The sequence below is a fragment of the Ruditapes philippinarum genome, unplaced genomic scaffold (genome assembly GCF_026571515.1).
Source record: "Ruditapes philippinarum isolate M1 unplaced genomic scaffold, ASM2657151v2 ctg216_1_1_1_1, whole genome shotgun sequence".
NCBI lineage: Eukaryota > Metazoa > Mollusca > Bivalvia > Venerida > Veneridae > Ruditapes > Ruditapes philippinarum.
Genome location: NW_026866999.1, coordinates 211,835 through 238,795, shown reverse-complemented (window position 1 = coordinate 238,795; position 26,961 = coordinate 211,835). Strand labels below are relative to the sequence as shown.

The 26,961-nt window shown below is 35.0% G+C and overlaps 1 protein-coding gene across 1 annotated transcript in view; it reads left to right on the top strand.

The window, feature by feature from the left end:
- The first annotated feature begins 2,613 nt into the window (after positions 1–2,613).
- Positions 2,614–26,961, top strand: part of LOC132734450 (uncharacterized) — a 39,209-nt gene continuing 14,861 nt past the window's right edge. The window contains exons 1-10 of the mRNA XM_060721192.1: positions 2,614–2,738; positions 5,941–6,165; positions 7,018–7,106; positions 7,548–13,410; positions 13,822–13,902; positions 14,456–14,561; positions 17,256–17,384; positions 18,262–18,353; positions 19,348–19,561; positions 21,618–25,396. Coding sequence (XP_060577175.1) covers positions 5,952–6,165; positions 7,018–7,106; positions 7,548–13,410; positions 13,822–13,902; positions 14,456–14,561; positions 17,256–17,384; positions 18,262–18,353; positions 19,348–19,561; positions 21,618–25,396 — 10,567 coding nt within the window. The 5' untranslated portion in view covers positions 2,614–2,738; positions 5,941–5,951. The remainder of the gene's footprint in view (positions 2,739–5,940; positions 6,166–7,017; positions 7,107–7,547; positions 13,411–13,821; positions 13,903–14,455; positions 14,562–17,255; positions 17,385–18,261; positions 18,354–19,347; positions 19,562–21,617; positions 25,397–26,961) is intronic.

The window sequence follows — 26,961 nt, the reverse complement described above, 5'->3', positions numbered from 1 at the left end:
CCCAGCAACAAGAGACAGTGGCAAGGAGTCCAGGAGGACCCCCAAACCAAAACAGGACAGGGCCATGACTGTAATTAATATCTGTCTGTTAGACTTGATCCAAGTTGTCAAGACCTGCAAGAGAGAATTTGATGAGCTGTCTTTCTCATCTATAATTTGTCCTGAAACTATGCTGAAAACGACTCAAGCCGGTGCTTGGGTTCGCAAGAGATGTTGCATTTTTTCATTATCCAACATGTGCAGACTCAAATCAAACCCAGTGTGTTCAGTGTTAATTAATTTACCATGTTTTCTAAGGCAGGGTTTATAAGAGTAGCTACAATTCTACTCGCATTCGACTATCTGAATGACATAGTATTTAGCTGTTGTTATGTTTGTTTAATTGTTTATTTTTTCTTTTTTCTTCTAATTTATATAATGTCATAACATTATTCAACATATTGTATAAATATATGCTATACACCAAATTCTTATAAATAACATTTTGCCTTGAATTACCTAGAATAATTTTTTCTAAGTTTATGACTCGTCGCATAACGCATTTCAATTTAATTTGAAAATAGCCGGAAGATAATGTCTCAAGTATAAATACGTTATTATAATGCAAATAATGATAAAAATTAATTATTTACGACCTTGAATCATGTAAAGAAAATTAATGAAATGAAAAGAATTTTACCACAGCGTCTTTAGAAAATAATAATGAAAAAAGACTGAATAATAAGTTATATTTCTATTGAAAATTCAAGGGAGTGGGACATGGAATTCAACCCCTCAAAATGCCAAGTCCTTCATATCACTATAAACAAAAAAAAGTAATCAACAACAAGTACTTCCTACATGGCCAAGCTTTAACATCAGTTCCTAGCTCAAAATACATTGGCCTTGACTTGTCCGCAGACCTAAACTACAGCAAACACGTACATCTCAAGAATTACATAAAATGCAAGTTTAACCCTAGGATTCATAAAACGAAATATCAATACAAAAAATGAAAATGTAAAACAATTAACTAGCTTATAAATCCCTAGTAAGACACCAGCTAGAATATATATCAACTGTTTGGAGCCCCTACACACAGTCAAACATCCAAAAAATAGAGATGGTCCAAAGACGAGCGATATGATGGGTAAAACATGATTACCCCCCCCCCCCCCTTGGTCATAAGTTTCAGCCATGCAGAAAGATCTTGACTGGCGTCCTCTTGAGCATCGCAGACTAAACTTAAGACTTATTATGTTTTTCTTTTTTAATTTACCATAATCTAGTAGCCATTAGCCTTCCCACCTACGTTTAAACTATATCTAGGCTTACTAGACATATGCATCCCCTCTCTCTTAGGAAACTACACGTTACATCAGACTACCATAAGTTCTCTTTTTTTCCCCATTGTACCAAACTTTGGAACCAGCTCCCAAGGAACACTGTCACCCTGCCTGATATAGATCAATACAAACAGGCAGTGGTTAAGATACAGTATTAGTTGACTTGTTGTGCTTTTACTTTAAAATCTTTCTTTTACCCTTACTAATAAAAACATTTTAACAATGACTGGGATTTTTCGTGTCTCTCACTGTCCTGTTAATTTTCAGGTTTTTACTTTCTCTCACACCTTTCACTAACACACCTGACGCGCACTATTCTTGCCTTTGACACTCGCGAGACGGGTTGGCAGTACTCAGAGAGATAGATAGATAGGATAATTCGAAGGTATTTGGTAAAAGTAAATGTTAAAGTCAAATGCAATACTTCCCCTCTAATCACTTCATACAAAATACGACGGACAGACACAATTCACAAATTGCACGAGATCATAGTCTTCAACGACGCATAAGTATAATTTATAAACGACACACGGCAAATTGAACGTTACAAATAAGTTGAACCATAACAGATGCTTTTATTACTTTAGTTGCAAAAAGCAAGCCACTAGCAGTATCCTGGTTGTACTATCTACCGGGAGTGTAAGCCTTATTAGGCCCACCATCATATAATACAGAAAAAATCTAGGATAAAATAATTATTAACTGTAGAAGCTGCCATTTTTTGATAAATATATAGATTATCCAAAAGAAATTTTAACTATAGATCAAAAAGAAATGTATGTGAATAACCTCATATGAGAGGCAGCCATTTTTGTTTTTAGGTACTTAATACCAGGAATGACTTTTAAACAATCAATAAAAGTTAAAAACATATGTAAATGGTCCATTGCTGTTAATGACACTAAAGTTCTGTTCAATATTTATCAGTTATCACACAGTAAAAGGGTAACAATTTGATAAGCATTTGCACACACATTCAAAATATCATGATGGGTCCAAATCGTTAGCAATATTACTGCTTTTTATACATAAAACACATTTATGTGAATAGGGTTATTAAAATAAAACTTTGAATTTTCTTCAAAAAAGGCTATATTTTGTATGAAATTAATGTGAAAAACACTTGCATACAAAAGAAATTTTTTATGTAAGTATTGTTTGTAATATCTGGACATTCCCGGTACAAAGTACCTCCCGGTATTAAGTACCTTGATGCCTATCAGTCCACTACTTGTTTCCTATCTGCGAAACAGTCTTATTTTGAACGAAAATATTTTATAAAATTTCCGGAAATATAAAGTTCATTTCGCGCTTTGTTCGCATGCGGTATACCTTTGCTTTCATCCAAAAAAGAAGATATTCTAGCGTTTAAAATGATGTAATGAAAGATATAGCTGAAAATGATATATAAAGGTTTTTGATTTATCCGTTCCTACAACATATTTATGCATAACATATTTTAATTCGGTAGAAAGTAGTCGTTTGACACTTTTGACTAATGAATCCCGCTAAACTTGATGCATCACTTTGTCAAAATCGAATACGTTCCAAAATGGCGGACTTGTTTGAATTATTTTGGTTTAAGAACATGAAATCAATGTTGTGATGATTTATGCTTTTTTAACGTATAAGAGTTTCGCTATTTTCAAGTATATACTTCATCCATCTGACCCACATGGAGTTAAAACTCGTGAAACTTCTTACTGCACTTTCATGATTTTTATTTGTCAAAATCATGACAACATAAAATCACTTTTATCAGTTTTGCATTCATGCAGTCTGATTTAAGTTCAGTTCTTCTTATGTTTATTTATAGATCTGATGATCACTAACTCATTTTTTTGTTCTTGACAATTTGGAGTTTCCAATAACCGAATAAGGCTATTTTAAGCAAACCAGACTTGAATCAATCATCAGGATAGGGGCTGCAAAATCAATTTTCTGTATTGCCCAGGGTTGTCCTAAAGCCTGTAAAGACGAGTGGGAATTTTCAAAATCTTGCTATAAAAATATCAGAATGATACAGATAAGTTAAGAAATGCTTCATGGACGAGTCAAAATAAGATTTTGTTGGCTGGAATGAATCAAAGCATATAACAAAACTGTCACTGTCCACAAAGTCAGAAAAGTCATCAATTTTGCTTTAGAAAAACTTAAAGAGCATACTGGTTGGAGACCACCAAAACCGGACAACCACCAAATCTGGACGGCCATGAAAATTCATGATTTTGATACCCTCCTACACAGGCCTCAGATATAAATATCAAAATAATTAGAAATAAACAAACTATTCCATTATAGGAGAAGAACCTAGCTGTACTGTGTCAAATTTTCAGATCTCTAGCAGCATGCCCATTCATACACTACAGTGCGTAATTCACACACAAAATTCTAGATGCACGCATAAAAATTGTAAGCCCCCTTTACATGCATGCAAAGTAAAATTGTCAGAATGAATGTTTGGGTCAGGGATAGCCTAATATGCATATCAACTAAATGTCGTTGTCATCTACCAATGGTTAGGAACAGTACAAACCCGGTCAAAATTGCATGTCTGCTTTCAAAGTCATCTCAGTCTGATTTGTAAATATTTTAGTGATGTCTTGACGTCACATGTACTACCTTAAGAAAAAAAGTTTTGGATATTTACAACTGCCAAAAAGTCTTTTGAGTTCTCCAATGATCAGCAAAAAGTTAGTCACTTTATTTTTTAACAACTACTTCAATTGTGACTTTTATGTATGTCGTATGAAATTAAAATATAAACAATTGAGATTTTGAAATAAATGTACATAATTATGATCAATCTGGGGCCATTTATAGCCTCTCACAAGTCCAAAATTTTCTTGGCGATGAGGGGGACTCCGCCCCCCTTCAAACCCCCCAAACAGAAGGGGGCACATCCCCCTTCTGGCAACCCCCTGATGTATCTTTTGGTTGGGGGACCGCGCACTTTTTTTAACAACATTTCTCAAAACAAAAACAAGCGTTGGGGGCCTAAATAAGGCATTTTTCACCATTTGAGACAACAAAAAGGGGGCGGGGGGTGAAAAAGGCGTTAAAAGGCGTGTATATAACGTAATGGGTTAATTTTCATACTTTATTTTTTTCAGGGCCATTTCTCCGAAAGTATATAAGCTATGGACTTGAAACTTCATAGGATGATAGATCTCATTAAGAAGTGCAGTGCACAAGAACTGGTACTCTGCATTTCTTATTTTTTGAGTTATTGCCCTTTGTTAATTTTCGTACTTTATTTTAACCAGGTCATTTCTCCTCAAGTATGAAAGCTATAGACATGAAACTTCTAAGTATGATAGATCTCATTAAGAAAAAGTGCAGTGTACAAGACTTGGTACTCTGCATTTCTTATTTTTGAGTTATTACACTTTATATATTTTCATATTTTATTTTTGTCCAGGCCATTTCTCATAAATTATAAAAGATATGGACCTGAAACTTCATAGAATGATAGTTCTTATTGATAAGAAGTGCAGTGCATAGAAACTGCTGCTCTTCACTTATTATTTTTTGAGCTATTGCCCTTTGTTAGTTTTCGTATTTCATTTAACCAGGTCATTTCTCCTCAAGTATGAAAGCTATAGACATGAAACTTCTTAGGATGATAGATCTCATTAAGAAAAAGTGCAGTGTACATGAACCGGTACTCTGCTGCATTTCTTATTTTTGAGTAATTACCCTTTACATATTTTCATATTTCATTTTTGTCCTGGCCATTTCTCCTAAACTATATTGTTCACAAGGCGACACATCCGATATTTTCCCCTTTAGATTGAAAATTGGAAAAAAATCACCGGTATCAAAGCATTGATTGAAGGTTATTTATCTAAAAAGCGTGGGTGTCATCGTTGTTGTTCACTTGTCATATCTTGAAATCTGGCAGTTGAACATGAATAACACTCATGTTTCTGGTTTCACAACTGTTAAAAAAAACTTATCCACTTTCAAATACACAAAAGTGGCCACTGACTGATTGATAGAAAGGACAAGAGAACTGAGAAGGTGACCTTTTATTGGTTACCATCATATCCTTATGCATATCATTATCAATATACTTAACCACTAAATTAATGTAACCACAGTCTTCTCTGTCCAAAATTCTCCTTTTTTCTCTTCGCAAAGCACCTTTCCATTAAAACTTAGTAAAACTAAATGAGAACAAAAACACAAGTTGGTGAGTTGTGTGGGTACTTCACCTGTTAAGCTTCTAATGGTTCCAGAAGGTAGAAGGCCCTTTACAAAGGATGTGAAAATCCTAAAGTCCCCTGCAATGCCCCATAGTTGGGGGATAAGGGCTATATTTAGATTAGCCCCCCCCCCCATAGTCTTAAACCAGGATAAACATAAGGGTCCATTCCAGGAGGTTGCCTCAGAGAAACCATTCATTTTAAATTGTGATAAAATACCATTGTCATCCCAAAACTACAAGGACATTTTTCTAGCTTTTGGTAAAAATGTTTTAATATCAAGCGCTGAGAACAGTTGAGCATGCAGCCCAACCAACAGCTCTTGTTTACGTTTGTAATAAAATCTTTCAAGATATTCTGTAAACTGTCACAGCTCCTTTAACTGTTACACAATTTTTCTTATTCAGATTGATCAGTGATGGACCAGCGTGTTTATTTGCGATTGGAGAATGGGGAAATTGTTGCCATTGAGGGAGGTGAAGGTCATGGCTCATCATATGTAATCCAGAATGGCGATTCAGATGAGATATCTAGCTCTGTACAGGGAACCACCTCACAAAGTACATCCTATGTTATAGGTGGCAATGGTCTTCAAAATAGAACCAGTTCAGTTGAAAATGAATCAAGTCAAGGTAATTATTTTATATGAAACCTGGCTGTAATTAAAACTTTTGTTTTATCCCATAACCTGCTGACTTTTTGTAATGGAATTTACTCTGATACAAATAAAAAAACCATTACTCTCTAATTGTTAGAGATATATAGAAGTTATATCAATATGAACAATACAATATACAGTATATAGTTGGGTCAGTCTGAATGGATGTGCAGGCTGGCCTGGTTATATACTCGTGGCAAAGATAATCACTTTTTTTTCCAGCTGGGTAAAAGTTAAACTCCTAGTTTCAGATACATTATGTGTTTGTAACAAACTTTTTTCAGATTTCTCAAAAAAATGTACAGTAGTATATAAAATATTTTTTCGCATCATCAGTCATTAACCTGTCAATAATGAATTAAGTTATTAACTTCAAACCTATCTGTTCAATGATATTTAGATATTCCACTATTGAAATGATGATGGGTTTGAGTTCAGCTTTTATTACCACAGCTCTATCTTTCAAGTATAAAAGTAATTTTTATGATGCATAAAATTTATTAATACATTTTGTTTTTCATGGCATTTTTCTTGATTTGAATATCATTACTACAAAAATGAATAGTTAAAAAAAGTTACACTCCAATTTATACTTGAATTACTGGTACTTAAAGTTATAATAGAGCAGCTTATGCCTAGTCATTGAAGTCTGACATCATCTTCTTTATGTGTCTAATTTTTCTGTGCTTTGCCGCCTTGGATAAAAACATTTTATAGTTGCTATTGTTTTATGAACTTGTTGTCCATAACAATTTCCATAAATCTTTTGTAAATCCCATCAGCAACTTGTATACTACTGTTATTCCAATTCAAAACTTTTTTGCAGAAGGATATGGTGAAGAAACAGAAACACTGGGAAATATTGCTATTGAAAACAGTGGCTCAGAAAATATTGTCTACATTGTGCAGCACGAGGTAAGAGCAAAATGAGATCAAATCTTTTAATTTCAAAGACTAGCATATATATTTTACAAACAAGTTATATAGGCAAAATCAACATTGTCAGTGTATTTACAGGGCCAGTAAACATTTGATTAAGGTGCCTGCTTGTTTTTGAACTGAAACTGTAAAGTGTTTTACTTTATGAATCCAGAAATCTACAAGTTGGAAAAGTACATCATTAATGAGATAGCTTTCTATTTATTTTAACTGAAAATTCATTCATCATGCCAGATTAAGGTTAGTTTCCATTGAAAAGATCTGTTACACATTATTTTAGATTAAGCCTTTTCAGCTTTTTGAATAGGAAATAAATTACACATGTATAACAAAAATTTATACACTACAGTGAATACTAAATAGCAAGAGTAGCGAATTTCCAAAATTCCAAAATTATCTTATTCATTATTATTTCAGGGAGGTAAAACTGATGGCATTCAGTATGCTGTTGTTGAAGGAGCAGGCTCCATAGATACTTCTTATGCTATCCAAACAGTTGATCCCAACAAGGCAGATGCTGGTGATAACAAGTCAATTCAATACACTGATATCACCAATGTACAGGACCTTAGTGGTATAGAGACATTATCAAGAGTGGCATCTCAGGAATATGCTGGTTCCATTGCTTTAAGTGTAACAAGTGGAACCAGGCAGCCAAATGGTGGAGACAATCCTGTAGATGTTGTTTTACAGGACAAAACTGAGAGAAACAATGATGAGAATATAAGACTGTCTTTCTATTGCCAACACTGTGCTGAGACATTTGAAGACTTGACAAACTTTAGATTACATCTTAAGACTGAGCATGATATTGCAGAGTTTGAAGGGGGTTCTGATGTTGAAAATGAATTTACTCTCTTCTCTACATGCGAAGTCTGTTCACAAACATTTCTAGATGTGAAAGAATTAGAAGAACACAAAAAGATACATGACAAAGACATTGACTCTGTTTCAGACACTTTGGTTGAGTTAAATCAAGACAGTAAAGCAAATAATGTGGTGAATAAAGGGAATTTTAAATGTAGACACTGTGATAAAATCTTTGATAGCAAAAGTATGTTACTAGACCATGTTGCATTAGAGCATCCTGATAAAATAGTGCAAGAGCAAAGTAAATCTAGTTCCTTTACAAAATGTCCATACTGCCATAAGATGTATGTACTTAGGGGAAGTAACAAAGCTATGATTAAACATATTTATGCAGCTCATCCAGGTAGGAGTGTGGAAGTTATGTCAACACTAGCCGACAAAGATGATGAATTTGAAGAGCAGGTTAAATGTCCTTCGTGTGATTTAGGTTTTTATTGGCAAAAAAGTTTAATACGTCATATCAAAGATCAGCATCCTAAGTTACTTGAAGAGAATGGCAATGATATATTTGCTGTACTTGGTATAAAAGATTTAAAGACACCGAAAAGACGGTATAGACGTTCATTGAAGGACGACAATGAAGAGGCTGAAGTACATTGTACAGAATGTCCGAAAAAGTTTTTATGGGAAAAAAGTTTAAGGAAACATATGATGGTCTGTCATAATGAGTCTTCTTCACGAAATAGAAAAGGAACCTTAGTTTATACCTGCCCTTATTGTTCTTTGATCTCTAAATATGCATGTGCTGTTAGAAAACATATAGAGAGAAAACATCCAGAGGAGGTGAAAGGTTTAGATGTTTCAAAGTTGCAAGTGCCAACAGTGGAAGCTGATGCTGCTACAGGTCTGGAATTGAAAACTGTGGATAAGAGACCAGCTGAGGTTAGACTGAATTACAGACGGCCCATATTCAGGTGTCCGTTTTGCTCGTATGCTTCCAACCAGAGCTCCAACTTAATTCGACACTTAACATCAGTAAAACATGGAAATATATTCAGTTTTGAAGAACTGAAAGCAATTAAAATCAGATCTTTCAAGGTTAGAAAAATAAAGGTGAATGATGAAGAGGATGATGATGAGGAAGAAAATCTTGATGGTACAGTTCAGAAACGGTTACCTAAACTAAAGCTGTCAGCTAACATATTTAACATTGTAATGAAAAAGATTGAAGTATTGAAAGAGCAGAATTTGGGGATTGTAGATAATTTATTTGAAAAAAAGTCAAGTGATGATGAATTTAGTGACATGGACATTGATAATATCATTGATGTTGCTGAGGATGAATCAGAGGAAAGTTTTGATGAAGAGGAGGTCAAATCAAAGGAAACACGGAGGAAGAGCAACACAAGGAGGGCAAAATTAGCTAGTAAAAGTGTTGGTGAAAAGTTAAAGAGAGATAAAGAGAATGATTCAGAAGTTCATGAACAAATGGAGATTTCAGATGATGAAGAATCAGTGAACACAAATGACGTGCAAAATGCAAATGCGACAGGTAACGATGATGTACAGCAAATTGAAGAAAACTCAAAAAAGAAAAGTGACTTTTCTGCTGATAATGAAATGGAAGAAAATACTAGAATTGAAAATGATTCAGAAGTTGAGAAAGATATAAGCTATAATGATGATGGTGATGATAATAATGAAGGTGATGCTAAAACTAGTCAAAGACATATGTCAAGTGTAACAGCTAATAAAAATAAAGGACTGTCTGGTAGTAACGTTATTGAAATCACTCAAGAAAGTCATAGGAAGAAACCGAATTTGAAAAAGGCGCTAGTCTGTGATGTTTGTCAGAAAGAGTTTGGGAATTTTTTTGAGTTTAAGGAACATTTGCCTTCTCATGTAAATATAAAAGTTATACTCAGGTGCACAGAATGTGATCATGAATTTTCTCTCCTAAAAGATGTGAAAAGTCATATGAGAAAAGAACATTATCAGGTTGTTACTGATGTGGACATTTCAAGTGTACAGACTAGTAGCATACTGATGAATGGAAAACCTGTTACAACATACGACTGCCCATACTGTGAAATGTTGTTTTCACAGTCTGCTTCTCTTCAGCAGCACATTATAATGGACCATACTGACGGTATTAAAACAGCATGTATCAAACAGGAACATGATGAGGAAATGAGACATAAGCACAATGAAACAGTTGTACTGGCTTTCAACTGCCAATTTTGTGAATGCTTTTTCCATAACATACAGGACATTGTAAAGCACATGTACATTGTACACAAGGATGTCAGTAGGTCAAGTGTGAGTATGGATTCTGCTGTTAGAAAGTCTGGGAGAAAAAGGAGGGTACCAAAGTGGCTTGAAGAAGCAAGTGATGGTTTAAGTCCTGCAAAGAAAACTAAGGATAAGAATGATGGAAATGAAAATTTAATGGTATTGTCATCGACAAAAGACACTCCAGTGTCAAGGCCTAGAAGTAAAATACAAACAAAATCAATGGATGATAACAAAGTTAATAAAGAAAAAGTTAAACAGATTAAAGTGCATAAAGGAGACCCTGATAGTTTAGATAAAAGTATGAAAGAAATTAATTCAGGAAGATCTATTAAAACTAATACTTCAGTTGCCAAAATTGCCATTGCAACGTCAAACAAATTCGAAGCTATAAGCAAGAAGGTGCCAAAAAGAAGTGAAAATCAAATTTCAAAGCTTCCCAAGAACAGAATATCAAAGGTTGTTTTAAATGATTCAGTTAAAAAACAAGATGAAGGTGAAAACCAGAACAAATGCCCACATTGTGATTTTGTTGCAAGAAGGTCTTCCGCATTAGTATTTCATATCAATATAAAGCATGGAAACCTTAACAAGGAAGATTCTGAAGAAGGGATAAGAAAGAAACCAAGTGAAATAGTGGAAAAGTCTCCAAAGAAATTGTCAGACCCAGATATCATTTCAAGAAGGAAATCGGAGATTTTGATAAAAGGAATGCAAAATAACCAATCTTCTTTATCAAGTCCAATAGAAGACAAACTGAAAGAAAGGCAAAATTGTAAAAATGCACAAGGAGTTGGACAGAATGGTGCAAATAGTATTACAAAAGTCAAGAATATTGAAATAGTAAATCCTAGTGAAATGATGAAAGACAAAATAGATAGCCAAGCATTATTGGATGAAATTGAAGAAATTGAAAATGAAAGGGATTTTGATGATGATAATGATTATGACTTAGAGTTTGGAGACTCTGATGATGATTATAAACCAGAGAAGGATAATGATGATGGTGACAGTGACAGTGATATGGATGATCTAGATGATGATGTTGATGAAGGTTATTCAGTCTCTGAAAGCTTGGAATGCCCATACTGTAAAACTGGGCTTTTTGTGAAATTTAGTGTTCTGCAGTCCCATGTACAGAAAAGACATCCAAGTTATGCAAGTACTTTCAGTATTGCTGATGTGAAATCAAATGTTGAAATTGATGGTACAATAGGATCTTCAAATCTTGTTCACACTTGTAAATATTGTAAGAAAAGTTTTGCAAGTAGATCTCACGTAAGAGCTCATGTCAGGACTAAACATAGTAACAAAATTAGTGAAACTCCTGAAAAACCAGTACTCGAAACTGTAGATAAAACTGTAGAATATTATAAATGTAATTTTTGTAACATGTTATCCAATTACAAAGAAAATATACTTTCTCATATAAGTAGGGAGCATGCATTAGAAAGAGAAGTTCGACTGGAGGAAATTGTAAAATTTACATTTAAAGATTCAGACACTGTACAGAGCATGTTTAAATGTCCACATTGTAATTACAAAAGCAGATGGAAACAGACAATATTTAGGCATATTAGTAAAGAACATTCAGATGTGAAGGAAGGCTCTATAGAGATAGTGTGTGAGAAACAATTAGTGAGGAATAAGCCTCAGGTTAAATACCAATGTGTATATTGTAAGTGGCAATATGAAAGAAAAAGTGATGTTCTTACTCATATAACAGAGACTCATTCTGATCAGCCAGCTGTTGTTGAAGAAGATATTCCTATAATTCATATAGCAGATGAGGTGAACGATAACTTCCAATGCCCCTATTGTGGGCTTAGAAGTAAATATAAAAAATGCATAGGTCGACATATTAGCAGAGTTCATAGAAAGGAAGGTGGCGCAACAAAAGACATAATTTGCTTGAGTTCTTCGAAGACGAGGAATACAGTTTTAGAAGGTCTGGTGTATATGTGTCCTTATTGTGATTTTGATAGTCGATGGAAACAGGGTGTTGTTCGTCATATGCAGTCTACTCATACAGATGTTTTAAACATGGATTCTGAAGCAATTCCAAGTGAATATAGGTTAAAATCTGTATTGAATCTTGATGAAGTTGAAAGTAATGAGCATGTAGTTGACACAGATGCTGATTATTTCAAGTGTCCCTATTGCGATTCTGTCAGTAAGTCTAAAAAAGGAATAGTTGAACACACTGCTAAATACCATCCAAAGAAACCTAGAATTGAGCAAAGGCAGGTTGAGAAAGCTGTATGGGAAGAAAGGGACATCACAAGCAAAAATACCCTCTTCAAGTGTCAGGCTTGTGACAGTGGTAGCAAATGGAAAAAATCTGTGGTCCTTCATATGTTGAAAGAACATCCTGAAATTAACAAGTTCCATGTTGACTTATGCAAGGCTGAATTCTCAAAAGAAGGAGAAAACAGTGGTAGCATGTATATATGTCAGCTTTGTAATGAGTTATTTACAAACACAAGAGCAGTTTCTGCCCACTGTATTCACATTCATCCGAATGAAGTAAAAATTGTTGTGGAAGCTATATCATCAGCTGAGAAACTTGTCAATGTTTTCAAATGCTCGTATTGTGACCATACCTCAGGTTGGAGAAAATCAGTAATGAAGCACGTAGAATTACATCATCCAGAAATTACAAACTTCCAAGCCAAAGACGTTGTTTGTGAGGTTATACAGAAGACCGAACATGATGGTACAGGCGGCTTTCAGTGTCCATTTTGTGATACTGTAAATCACTGGAAAAAGAGTATTGTTCGCCATATTAAAACCGTTCATCCTCAAGAAGACCAGAATACGCCAATTCATTTCAATCCATTAGCCTCCATCAAAGTTGGTGGACGATCTTCAAGAAAAAGCAGCAAGCAGATAAAGTGTCGTCGATGTAAGATTTCTTGTAGAAGTATTGAGAAGATGAAGCGGCACTTTCTGTCACAACACCCAAAGTTGGCAAAGAATTACCTGAATAAAGAGAACACTGAGTTCGTATATGACTCATTTGCAGGTAGAAAGCTTGATTTCAAATGTATTCTGTGCAGTGCAAAGTACATGTGGAAGAAAAGTTTGCTTGTACATATGAAAAATCGTCATGAAGACATATTTCATGTTTACCAGGCATTAGACCATATAGTGGAGATAGTGGAGGCATGCACTGATGGTGAGTTAATTAGATAACTTTTAGGGGTACTAATGTAAGCTTTCAAGATCTATATTGTGTATTATTCTCAAAAAAAAATATTCAGCAAATTTTAACAGCCTATATCCAGCTGTGTTTTCTTTCCATTTCAAATTTTCATTGTTGTTTGTAATAAATCTCATAGACATATGCCCTTAATTATAATACTAAGTACTGCTAATCTGAATTTTATGCACTCAAAATTAAAGTCTATTTCTTAAATGATAATCCTTTGTTCTAATCTAAATAATGATTGATTCATTAAGATTACATCTATATAATTATATTGAATAAATTTACAATTCTGTTTTATATTGTAGAAATAATTATAGCCAGTGTATGAATATCTACTTCATATGTTGTTATGCAATAAGTCTTAAACTTTCTTTACAGGTTTAGAATTAAGTAAAGAGCAGACTTCTACAATTCAGCAAATTCCTGTGTCCAAAGCCACAGTGGTATCAAAGAATGCAGGTATTATTTCTTCTGTACTAGACTTAAAATTCAGAAAACTATTGACATACTTATATAGTTGTATCATAGTTTGAAGACTTAGACTATTGAAAGCCTGTCAGAGATAAATGGTATACCAATACATGCACAGTGCGTTAAATGGAGTGCAGGTATTCGTTACCTGCACTCACTGTCTGTTTAGAGCATGCTCGTTGATTGTTTCATTGGCTATGCCCACTCATACAAATCAGATAGTTCCATGCTCAGTTGAATTTGTAATACATTTCATTATTTACTTTTATCATGGTAAATGACAAATAATTGATAATGAAAAATGTTTAAGATAATGTTGACTTCCATACTACATACTTATTCACTTTATTTGTACTTGTATGAACAATACAGAGGAAGCAGGCTCAAGTATTTAGCCAAAGGCTTATTGTAACTGTTTGGAAACTGCACACCTATTAGCATTTTTTAGGCTTAATGGGCCTTTAAGAAAAAAATTATGATGGAATGTTACTTTGAAAGAGTGTACATAATCAAGTGTTTTAATTCATTTTGATGTTTTCAGATTTAGAAAGAAGATTAAAATGTGGAATGTGTCATATGACGTTTAAAACACAGTGGGCTATCAATGTACACAGGCGACTGAAACATAAAAAGTGTCCAAAAACTAGGTAAGTCAGCCAAAACATCGGGATAATAAGATTTTTATACGCCGACGTATTATGGGAACGCCTCTGGCGGGCGGGCGGCGTCCAATTTTGTCCGGAGCATATCTCCTACATGTATGGAGGGATTTTAATGAAACTTCATAGAAATGTTCACCACTATGAGGAGCAGTGTCGCGCACATGAACCAGGTCTCTAGGTCAAAGGTCAAGGTCACACTTAGAGCTCATTGAAAAATGCTTGTCCGGAGCAAAACTTCCACATGTATAGAGGGATTTCAATATAACTTGGCACAAATGTTCACCATTGTGAGGCGGAGTGTCGCGCGCAAGATTCAGGTCCTTGCGGCCAAGGTCAAGGTCACACATAGAGGTCAAAGTTCAGATAAAAAATATGAAGATGTGTATATGGACCATTTAGTCATCATTTATTGAGGGATTGTAACACAAATGGTCATTATCAAGACTATGGCTGTGATACATATAATTTAGGTCAATATATACAAGGTCAAGGTCACTAAAGATGATGAAATATCCAGATTTTGTCCGGAGCATATCTCCTACACGCATGGAGGGATTTTTAATGAAATTTCATAGAAATGTTCACCATTATGAGAAGCCATGTCACGCACATGAACTAGGTCAAAGGTCAAGGTCACACTTAGAGCTCATTGAAAAAACGCTTGTCCGGAGCAAAACTTCCACATGCATAGAGGGATTTCAATGTAACTTGGCACAAATGTTCACCATTGTGAGGCGGAGTGTCGCGCACAAAATTCAGGTCCCTGCAGCCAAGGTCAAGGTCACACACAGAGGTCAAAGTTTAGATAAAAATATGAAGATGTGTATAGGGACGATTTAATCATCATTTATTGAGGGATTGTATCACAAATGGTCATTATCATGACTACGGCTGTGACACATGTACTTTAGGTCAATATATGCAAGGTCAAGGTCACTAAAGATGGTGAAATATCCAGATTTTGTCCGGAGCATATCTCCTACATGTATGGAAGAATTTTTATAATACTTTATGGAAATGTTCACCACCATGATATGTATTGCTCCATGCATGATCCAGGTCTCCAGGTCAAAGGTCAAAGTCACACTTAGAGCTCATTGAAAAACGCTTGTCCGGAGCAAAACTTCTACATTCATAGGGGGATTTCAATATAACTTGGCACAAATGTTCACCATTGTGAGGCTGAGTGTCGCACGCAAAATTCAGATCCCTGCGACCAAAGTCAAGGTTACACATAGAGGTCAAAGTTCAGATAAAATGTGTATAGGGACCATTTAGTCATCATTTATTGATGGATTGTAGCACAAATGGTAACTATCATGACTACAGGTGTGACACATTTAATTTAGGTTAATATTTGCAAGGTCAAGGTCACTGGAGATGATTAAATATCCAGATGTTGTCCGGAGCATATTTTCTACATGCATGGAGGAATTTTAATGTTACTTTATAGAATTGTTCACCACCATGAGACGTAGTGCCCTGCACATGAACCAAGTCTCTAGGTCAAAGGTGAAGGTCACAGTTAGAGCTCATAGAAAAACGCTTGTCTGGAGCAAAACTTCTACATGCATAGAGGGATTTCAATATAATTTGGCACAAATGTTCATCATTGTGAGGCTGAGTGCCGTGCATAAAATTCAGGTCCCTGCGACCAAGGTCAAGGTCACACATCCTGTGCATATCTTCCCTACTGATTTGTTTTAAGGTTCATTTAACAACACAGTGCCAAGAATAAAAACTTGCTTGCTAGATAACACTTATCCATAATGCCCCCATCTCCATCTAAAGCTTTCGTAAACGGGCGTATTTTGTGACTATGGCACCCTTGTTTTATTTGCATTTTGACTTCCAGCTTTTCAAAGAATAGGAAGAGCTATAATAATATTTGCACTTGTGTTGGTGTCAGCATTGGCGTCACACTTTGGTTAATTTTTAAGTTGGTATCTCAGAAAATACTGAAGGGAATATGGGTTGAAACTTCACACACTTATTGGAGAGTGATGACTTGCCAGAAAGAGAATATGTGTATAGAGTCTAAGGAAAGTCAGTGTTTTTGTTTTCTCAAAGTTTTAGGGCAGAGATAGATTCTAGAAACTGCAAAAAACAAAAAAGTATTTTTTTCACAATTGTGTAATCAAAATTCAAATTGTCAAATTATAGTTATTGACAAATTGTCAGTGACTTAAAAATATGATGGACAGAGAACTTAGTTTAAAAAGGCATTAATTATTAATCCAAGCATTTTCCACAGAAAGGAATTTTAACTTTTTCCCCCCAATAAATAGGTAAATTTTAACAGTATAAAGTAGGACTATATTTGCAAATAATGGCATTATGCTGCTAATTTTCAGAATTCAAACCCATTCATACTGGAAGAAAACATTGAGTCAGTCACATGGCATAAAGTCAAAGACTGGGGGAGAAAACACTGAGTCAGTCACATGACATAAAGTCAAAGACTGGGGGAGAAAACACTGAGTCAGTCACATGACATAAAGTCAAAGACTGGGGGAGAAAACATTGAGTCAGTCACATGGCATAAAGTCAAAGACTGGGGGAGAAAACACTGAGTCAGTGGCATGGATTAGAGACTGACATTGCTTTGCAGAATCGGCATAGGAATGTTTTTCCATGGTTCAGACAGCTTCTATCATTGTTATCATTGATTTTTTTCAGGTTTCCATGTAACAAATGTAGCTTGTCATTTCCAACATTACTGTTACGTTTACATCACAAGATCCGATATCATAGGCACTATGTGCATAGACTGATGTTGCAATGTACTATTGCTGGATGTAATTTCAGGTAAACCATTCAAAATTAATTTATCATGTATCCTATCATGTATCCTACATATTTCAATTATTTCAAAATGTCTGAATTAATATGGAAGTTGATTTCATACTTCTCTTCACAGCTGTCGGTTCAAGTCGGGGACGGGAAGTTTAGTTCCGTCAAGTGAAGAAGTATCCACCTGGCTTACTAAAAGTGGTTGTTATACATGTACATTAGTGGTTATTATGCCTGAAATAATTCATCATTAGTAATATTATAAGTAAAGAATTATATATTTTTTATCACTTTTATAGCTCTGATATGACTTCAAGGAGCTTCACTGAGGTCCAAAAGCCTTGTCTCTAGCAGAGTGGTTAAGGTTGTTGACTTCAAACCACCTACCCTTTACCACTGTGGGTTCGAATTTGACGGACTGGATTCTTTAATGTGAGGAAGCTATCCAGCTAGCTTATCGAACATTGGTGGTTCTAATCAGGTGCCTGTTTGTGTCTAAAATAATGTTCAGAGGGGCACCAGAGGCCTTCCTTCGCCAGTAAAGCTGGGAAGTTGCCATATGACCTATACTGTGTAGATGCGACATAAAAACCAACAAACAAGCGAAACAAAAAGTAAAATTTTACTTGTGTTTGCAAAACATGTCTTCCACACCTGGAAAATCACATATGGCCTTAGTGATGCTGGTGTTAAAAATTAAAAGAAATGTGGCTGAATGAATTAAAGTTGTGTTATAAAGTGTTTGAATCTTGTAGAGAATGTAGAATTCTTTCAAGTTAGGATGCTGTCAAGCTAGCCTACATGTATTATTGGCTTAAATTATAGTGCTATGGACATTTTACAGTAAAGTAATTCAAGTAAAATAACAACACCATGGATTTCTCTTTTTCAGTTGCAAGTTCCATAAGGTACTACAGAATCACTATAGCAACAGACACAGTCTAAAGATACCAATATTGGGAAATACAACTTTCTCAACATATGGTGAGTATTATATGCTTTATTGCATGACTGAACTTTGCATCTTTTGAATGACTTCTTAAACCCATTAAAGTAATTAAACAACTGCCTGAATAATAGCTGTCACTGCCTCTGTCACCGAGTTGTTAAGGATGTTGGCTTTGAACAACATGCCCAAACTGCTGTGGTTAATACTTTAGATTATTTCATGTGATAAAGCTTTTTGGCCAGCTTAAGGATCCAGCCTAGGGAAGGTTGGTGGTTCTACTCGGTACCCAACCATACCTGAAATAATGCATAATGGATTGGTACTTGAGGTCTTAATACACCAGGACAGCTAAAACATAGCAGTATAATTTTAACACTATCGGTTTGACTTTAAATGCAAACCAACTCTGATTTTGGTGGATATATTGATATCTGATTACAACATTGCTTATACTTTAAATGTAATATACGGACAAATAACTATGCTAATCTTTCAGTCAAGTCCTTCAGTGATTTCCTCCCTGTAATATATTAAATTGATGTGATTTGTTGTCTGACACCACTAAACAGGCTTTGTTAAACAAAATATGATTTACAACAACAAATAAGCAATTTATGATTTTTTTCTTTCCTTAATAATGTTTTGTTTGATTTAAACAAAAATAATATTTTACCAGTTCAGATGACCATACCAATTGTTGTCACTCTAAACAGAATAACACATAAAGTAATTTGCAACAGGTGACATTCTGTCCTCAGACTTCAAACCATATGATATTAATATAACTTCGGGTACCATTTATATACATGTAATTTCCTTTTGCATACATTATTTTCATGATTTCAGTAAAATACTACACTATATGTAGTGATTTATACATTTTCAAATTATCAAATTGAAACCTGGAACACTTATTACCCTGACATGGAACAGTTGTTTGACAAGGGGCCTAAAAGCAATATTTTAAATTTTATAAGTAATACCACTTCTTGGCTTTAAATATTTAAGAAAATTAAAAATCTTTTGTAGGTGCAGCTGGTTCAGCCAGGTGTGAGATTTGTTTACGAACATTTAAGAACAAGGATATATTGAAGCAACATGTTGACCTACATAAGAAATGGCGGCCTGTAAAGTATCAATGTGGCACATGTGGTGAGCAGTTCCAGACTGGGTCACTCAGGGATGCTCACATTGAAACGTTCCACTTTGACAAGCTGGAGATGTGTGATATTTGTGGAAATCTGTAAGTGTTTAGTTTTTTTAACAAATTTATTTTAGTTTGTGTTGGAAGCTTCAGTTTGTTGTAAGTTTATTGAAACACTCTCAAATCCCTTCCTGGAACCAACCAGTATTATGCCTAGGTCACAAATAAAACGGCCGCCGTCCGATTAAACGATTTTCATAAAATCGGCAGATTTTTTGATGTCGTGGACGCTGGGCGATTTTAAATCTGAGACCTTGCGTGGTCATGAATGAAACAGTCGTCGGGCGATTTTTGCCGAGTAGATTTTACAGAAAGAATTGAACGGATCAGGCGGTCGCCGCCCGATGTCCGTACGGCGCCTGTGCGATTAAAAAGTGAATCGGACGGTTGCCGCGCGGGCGCCGGGCGACAATGACTTTACATTTAATGACATCCTAGATAAATCAGCTAGTTGTAATTATGCCAGCAAAGAAGTCAGCTGCCAAAGCCAAGGGAAGGCCAAGGAGTTGGTCCGTGTTGTTGACAACGAGTCACCAACGACCAGTATCGAGGCCGTAGAAGGCGAAAATCAATCAGACATTCGCATGGACATTGAAGAAAAAATTCATGTTTACTAGTATTCAAAAGAAATTCACAAATATATTTTTGAGGCAATTACAACTTCTTCAAGCTGAAATTACAACAAACACAAGCAGCCCGGTCGCCGGATGACAAAACGATGACCGCCCGGTGCCTGTACATGAATCGTCCGGGTACCGGGCGATAATCGTTTGACTACTTGTCTCTATTCAGGCACCGGGCGGGGCCCGGCCGATGTCCGCCCGGACGCCTTTTAAATCGGACGCTGTTTTAGTAGAACAAAAAATCGCCCGATCAAAAAAATCATCGCCCGGTCGCCGCCCGGCGACCGAACGATGTCCGCTTGATGATAAACTCAGTGACCCCAAAAATTATCGTCCGGCCGCTGTTAGCTTTTAAGTATTACTTAAAACTCGAAGGCGCCCGCCCGATGAGCAAAATTTTCAGCTGCTGCCGTCCGATAGTCACTGCCGCCGGACGGACGCCGGCCGATATTGCGATTTTTTGGAGAAACAGACGCCGCCCGGCGGCATTTTCTTATTTGTGACCTAGGCTTTAAGCAATGAATGTAGCTTCTTGCTCACAGAAGCAATTGCTTGCCCCTGATGGGGTTTGAACCCACTGGTCCAGCAATCCTTACATTACTGGTCTGATGCATTAAACACTCGGCTACACAGCCACTCTTTAATTGGAACATTGTATATAAAGCTTATATACAGGAAATTGTATGAGTGTAGGTTTAATACTAAATTTATTGAAGTATTCAACTCATTCAATAAATTCACTTTTAATATGGAATCCTTCAATAAAAACACTATTAAATCTATATGAATATAATATTCCTTTTATCATATATCCAAAGTGTAAAGCGTTTACAATTAAAAAATTTACTTTTTCATTGACTCACTTATAGTGTAATGCTAACATTTAGTCATTAGTGTGTCCTTGATTGTATCTGGGAATGTTTTATTTTATTTTCATACATATGTCATGTTTATCAAATTATGGACAAATCATTTTGTTAAAACATCCCAAGATAAAATTGTAAAAATATGAATAGTGTTTTTTGAAAATTTGAAATATGCTGGTTAAGTTTTGGAATATTTTATAGTAAATTTTGACAGGTTTCAATGCTAGAAACAGTACTCATTTTTCATATGGAGAATAATTTTTCCTACTGCTTTTTAAAGGGTTTGATGTCTGTAAACTGTAAAATAACCCTTAAACACACTTTTATTGTTATAGAGGTCAATACATCATAGCTAATATAGTCTTTTTACTCAATATAGTACCTTAAAGAGATAAAGGTCTAAAGCTGGCAAATTTGGTTGTAAAATTTCTCATAGTCAGCAAAAGACCAATAAAATGTTTTTGTAAGAAATGAGGGGTCATAGATTATTGTTATGTTGATCCTGATACACAGAAAAATATTTAACAAAGATATCAGTAAAAAAAACTAAAATCAAAAAAATGTAAAGTATAAAAAATTAAAATATATTTTCCCCTATTGTTTTAGGTACACAAGAGCCAATTTAAAGAAGCATATAAAGATTCATGATGAAGATCAATCAGCCTATGTAACCTGTCAATATTGTGAACAAGGTGTGTCTACTAGGATGTTTAACAGGCATGTGTTCCAAGGTCATCAAGATATCATGAACTGTCAGTGTGCTATTTGTACTTTAGGGCAAGTAATGCCTGGTGAAAACTGTTACAGATGCCAAATTTGTAAGCAAGCATTTTGTCAAAAACCGATGGTGTTCATTCATGGCAAACTTACCCATGCAGACGAGACGAAATCCAAGGTGTTCTCCTGCGATGCTTGTCCGCAGTACTTCTTAACAAAGCGATTGAAAGATATACATTGTCATGAGCATCACAAAAAGAAATCTTCTGATCAAAGTTCTGCACCTTCTGTTAGTCGTAGTACTAGCACTTATAATAATAGTGATCCTTCGACACACGTGATTCACATTGGTCAAGATGAGGGAAAACAGTATTTGCCAAGGTTGAGTGATGCTAGTTTGAATGCTGTCATTAAAGAATTACTTGTCTTTGAAAAGGGTGCGGAGAATCCATACAAATGTTTGCTTTGTGGCCGAAGCTTCTCGAGAGCAAAATATATCAAGCTGCACATTAGGCGTGCCCACGTTCGTGATGAAGATCAACCATATAGATGTAAAGTGTGTGGTTCTGGTTTTGTAAGGCTAACTGAGTTTAGAAAGCACTCTCGGTCACATTCTGACTTTCGTCCGTATAAATGTCGATATTGTGATAAAGCGTTCAAGCAGCAAGCTAACCTTAGAGATCATTATCGTGTACATACAAATTCCAAAGAGTTTAAATGTCTTTTTTGCAACTCCGAATTCAAACAGCGTGGTGGCCTTACATCCCATGTGGTGTTTCACGATACCCTTAAACCATTTAAATGTATGTATTGTCAGAAAGGCTTCACTACACGTGGTGAACTGTCAAGACACATGCAAAAGTACAACAAAGACCAAATGGATGTGGCAGAAAAGAGTTACCCATGCCATATTTGTGAAGAAACTTTCCCTCATTATCCAATGCTGTTGAAACATATTGATACTCATAATCCTGAAAAACCATTTCAGTGCAAAACTTGCAAAGAAAAGTTTGCCAATTTTGTTGCCATGTATTTCCACAAAGTCAAAGAAGAGCATTTGTTGCCTGAAGAAATTCAAGAGGGAGTGAACGATCTAAATAAACGAGGAAGAAAATTTAGAGTAAAGAAAAATTCTATTAAGTCTTCTGGTCCAGAAATAGTTTACAAAACAAATCAGCCAACTACTGAAACTATTTATGTTAATCAGCCAGAAGCATATTCAGAGGGGGAAGCTAGTGTGAAACCAGTGGAGGTGATAATTGAAAACTTTGACCAAGAGCAAGTTGTTCGTGTGCAAGAAAACGAGCCAGAGCATGAAGAACTGCTATCAATTGCTAAACAACTAACAGAGCTGTCTGGTTTTGCCGAGTCAGAGTATTACACCACTAAGAAAAATTTTCACCAAGAAGAAGATGAAATAATAAAGACTATGCTTGATGCAGATGATGAAGTGTTAGCTAATTTGAGTAAACAGAGTATTGTCATAAAAGAACCTGTAAATGGTAGAGAAAAAATGGGTCAAATGAGAGAAGTTAGTGAACAAAGAGATTCTGACGATGAAGATTATGATTGCATGCCAGAGATTGAGAATGATTCTTCAACAGCAATAACTAATGAAGAAGCTCAATATGTAATGCATGACAATCAGACCATTAGTCTAGCCGGTAGATCAATTCCAACCAACATGGAAGAGCTTGTTTCTCTAGTTTCTCAAAATGCTTCAGGTGATAACAATGAACAGGTAATGGCATATCAAAGCGAGGATGGTTCAGTTATTTATGTTTGTCTACCTGATGATCAAAGTATAAAAACTGAAGAGGTTGTTGCTGAAGGAACAGTTGATGAGCTAAATAATGGTACTAATAATTCTGTAACAGTCATTCAAGATTCTATAAGTATAGGGTTGAACATGGAATCTAATGAAACGAATGGGACTCTGTATGAAGGAACAAGTGAAAAAGCTCTAACAGGAACTCAAATTGTTGTTGATTCCACTATAGCAGAGGGTATAAAACATGCAGCTGAAACAGATACAGGTAGTATAATACATATACCTGCTGTTGAGGAACAAATTGGAACAAACCATTTACCTGAGACTGAACTTGCTACTGAACAGATAAATCAAGCAGATGAAACAGCTGAAGTTGAACATTTAGCATCAAATGAAATTCAGATGACAAGTTTTGTCACAAGTAATCAAAGCATTCATGTTACAAATGATCAACAAATTTTTGTAACAAACCCTTTGGGAAGCACATCTGTTGAAAACATACAAAATCCAGATTTTTCATTAGCAGAATCTAATTTTGGAAATTCTGTTATCACAATTCATCCTCAAGATGCCCTAAGTGAAGAAACTCAGGAAAGTCAAGAAGATTTGATCAGAAGAAGTCAATTAGCCAAGCACCTGACAGGTAATATAGAGCCTATGAATGAAACATCAAGGGATGAAGCTCGTGTGTATACAACTGAACATGGACTTCAAAGTATAGGCAATGAAGATAATCTTGTGGCTCATACAATGACACAAGAAGTTAATATTCGTGAAGATATTATAACCATTCCTGCTACTGCTCCTATGGTAGATTATAGTGAAACAAACATAGTGAGGAGTCAGGTAGCTGTTAGTGATGCTTCAAACTTCGAGCATGGTCAAGACAGCAGATCTGCTGATGGATTTGTTGAAGGGGAAGAAACTCTTGTTGAATATCAAATTGATGAGTCACGTTTCATTAAAGAAGAGCTTCTTGATGCGAATTATGCAGAAATGAAGGAAAAGGACCAGGAAATCATGTTCTTTTCAGATAACATATATACCTACAGCCAGCAGGAGAAAAAATTCATTTGCCTTCATTGCGGAGTAAAAATTGGATCATTTAAGAATTTGAAGAATCATATACGAAGACATGCACCAATGAGTGCTAGAATACATAATTGTAACTATTGCCCGAAAAGGTTTGTGACAAAAAACGAGTTAAAGAGGCATTTGTATACTCACACAGGTGAAAGGAATCATGAATGTAAAGTATGTGGTAAGAAGTTTATTCAGCCAGGACATCTTCAAGAACATATGCGTTTACATACTGGTGACAAACCTTTCAAGTGTACCAGTTGCTCAGCAGCATTCGTCACTAAAACACAGTTAGTGCTGCATTGGAGCAGACTTCATTCTGACAATGAAATTCCTTGTGACAAATGCGACAAAGTGTTTAAGACGCATGTTGATCTACGTAGACATAAAGGATTAGAACACACTGGAATGAAGCTTCGTTCACCAGTTGTGAAAGATGAAGGGGGTGACCATATATGTGACATATGCGGACAGTCATTTAGTAAAAAGGCCAGTTTGAAACGGCATCTTGAGAAGCATAATTTGGAAAGTATGGATGAGTCTGAAAGAGTTGAAGAACGGTATGAATGTCCTGAATGTGGTGTACAATTCAAGTCCAAATATTACGTAAAAGAACATATAAAAGTGGTACACACTAAAGAGAGAAATGAAATTTGTGAGTTATGTGGTGAAGGTTTTAAAACGAAAACTCTTCTACGACGGCATAAAGAAAACAAACATGTTGATGCTGATGGGAATGAAAAATGGTTTTGTAAAATTTGTAATAAATCTCTTGGATCAAAATATGCATATGGGTACCACATGGGTGCTAAACATTGATATTAACTGATCAATAAGCATAGTTATTAGTTAAATTTATGTTAAAGATGAGCTATATAGTCATAAAATGTATCTTAATGATAGTTCAATAATTTTCATCAAAGACTTATTTATTTGCAGGGAGTTGACTTGAAATGATTTATGGCTAGGTTTTGTACTGAAAATTTAACTGCTTTAATTTCTTCTCTAAAGATAATTATAATTCAAAAACATGTTACTACAATTTTCTATTTATTTAGTATGATTCCAATAAGACCAACCACAGCGTACATTCAATTATTTATTATTCAGTTTTTTTTCTATTTATTTAGTAAAATTACTGTCTGGATTTTTATACATCTTGGAAAGTTTTTACTATTGAAATTTTAATTACATGTACTTTTATTCTACTAAACAAGTGCTTATCCGTCAGTCCAAGTTAACCTTTTCCTCTCTATATTCTTTAAATGTACTTGACAGTCTTCAGATACCAACAAAAAACCTCTGGACAAAAGCTATCCTATCCAAAAATGAGAGTAGACAAAATGTTTGTTAATTTATTAATGTGTATGATATAATGATGTTGCTCTGGATAAATTTGTATCATATATATATATATTTAGCTTATTGCTGCTATCTACCTCAAAATAATGATAAAGATGCATTGTAAAGTATGGTAGAAGTGCTATATGGCAGAACTTGTGACTTTTCTTCCATTCATTTCATTATTTGGTATTTTGGTAATTTTGTTTGTATTCTTGTACATAGTCATATTTTATTAAACCAGCGTTTATGTATTTCTATATTAGAACTGTTTAATAATGGCATTGATATTTGTTTATGATATTACTCCTGTTAATTTAATAAAGTCCTTGTGTTAAATAATATTTGCTATTTATCTTTCAAACAACAATGGTATTACTGTCTATTTTACATCATTATTAACATGTTCTGCAGCTTCAAGGCTTAGGAATTAGATTGCAGAAAATGATGGTATATCTTGAGTTTGCTGAACTGATACATGTAGATATTGAACTGATAGATACTAACATATCCTGTATGGTTGCTAGGTTAATATTTCCTGTATGTGAAGCCGCCACTGCCAAAGTAATGTGGCCACTTAACCAACTGAAGTGTTTAGAAAGACTTTAGGTGCTCCTCCTTCCAGTTACATTTCATCGCTTATTAAACATTGTAAATCAAAACTAATGTAGGCCTGTATCAATGGGTTGATATTTTAACTGACTGCCACATAAGCAAATATGGCATACTTTTTTAATAAGTTGACAAATTAAGTTTTTAAATTCTATACATGTTGTTTCTTCAACTTCATATTCAGGCATGCAATAAATATTCACACACAGTAATATATCAATGATGCCTATAGCATACATGATGATGAGCCACAATCAGGCACCCTGGTGCACCACTTAATTACTTCATGTGAGCCAGCTAAACAATTTAAACAACTTACTTTATTTAACAAAGCAGAACAATTGGAAACACTTCATGTACTTATAAGCTAGCTAGACAAATAGAACCTTTTACTTTGTCCCGATTAGAACCTCTAACTTCATGTCATCC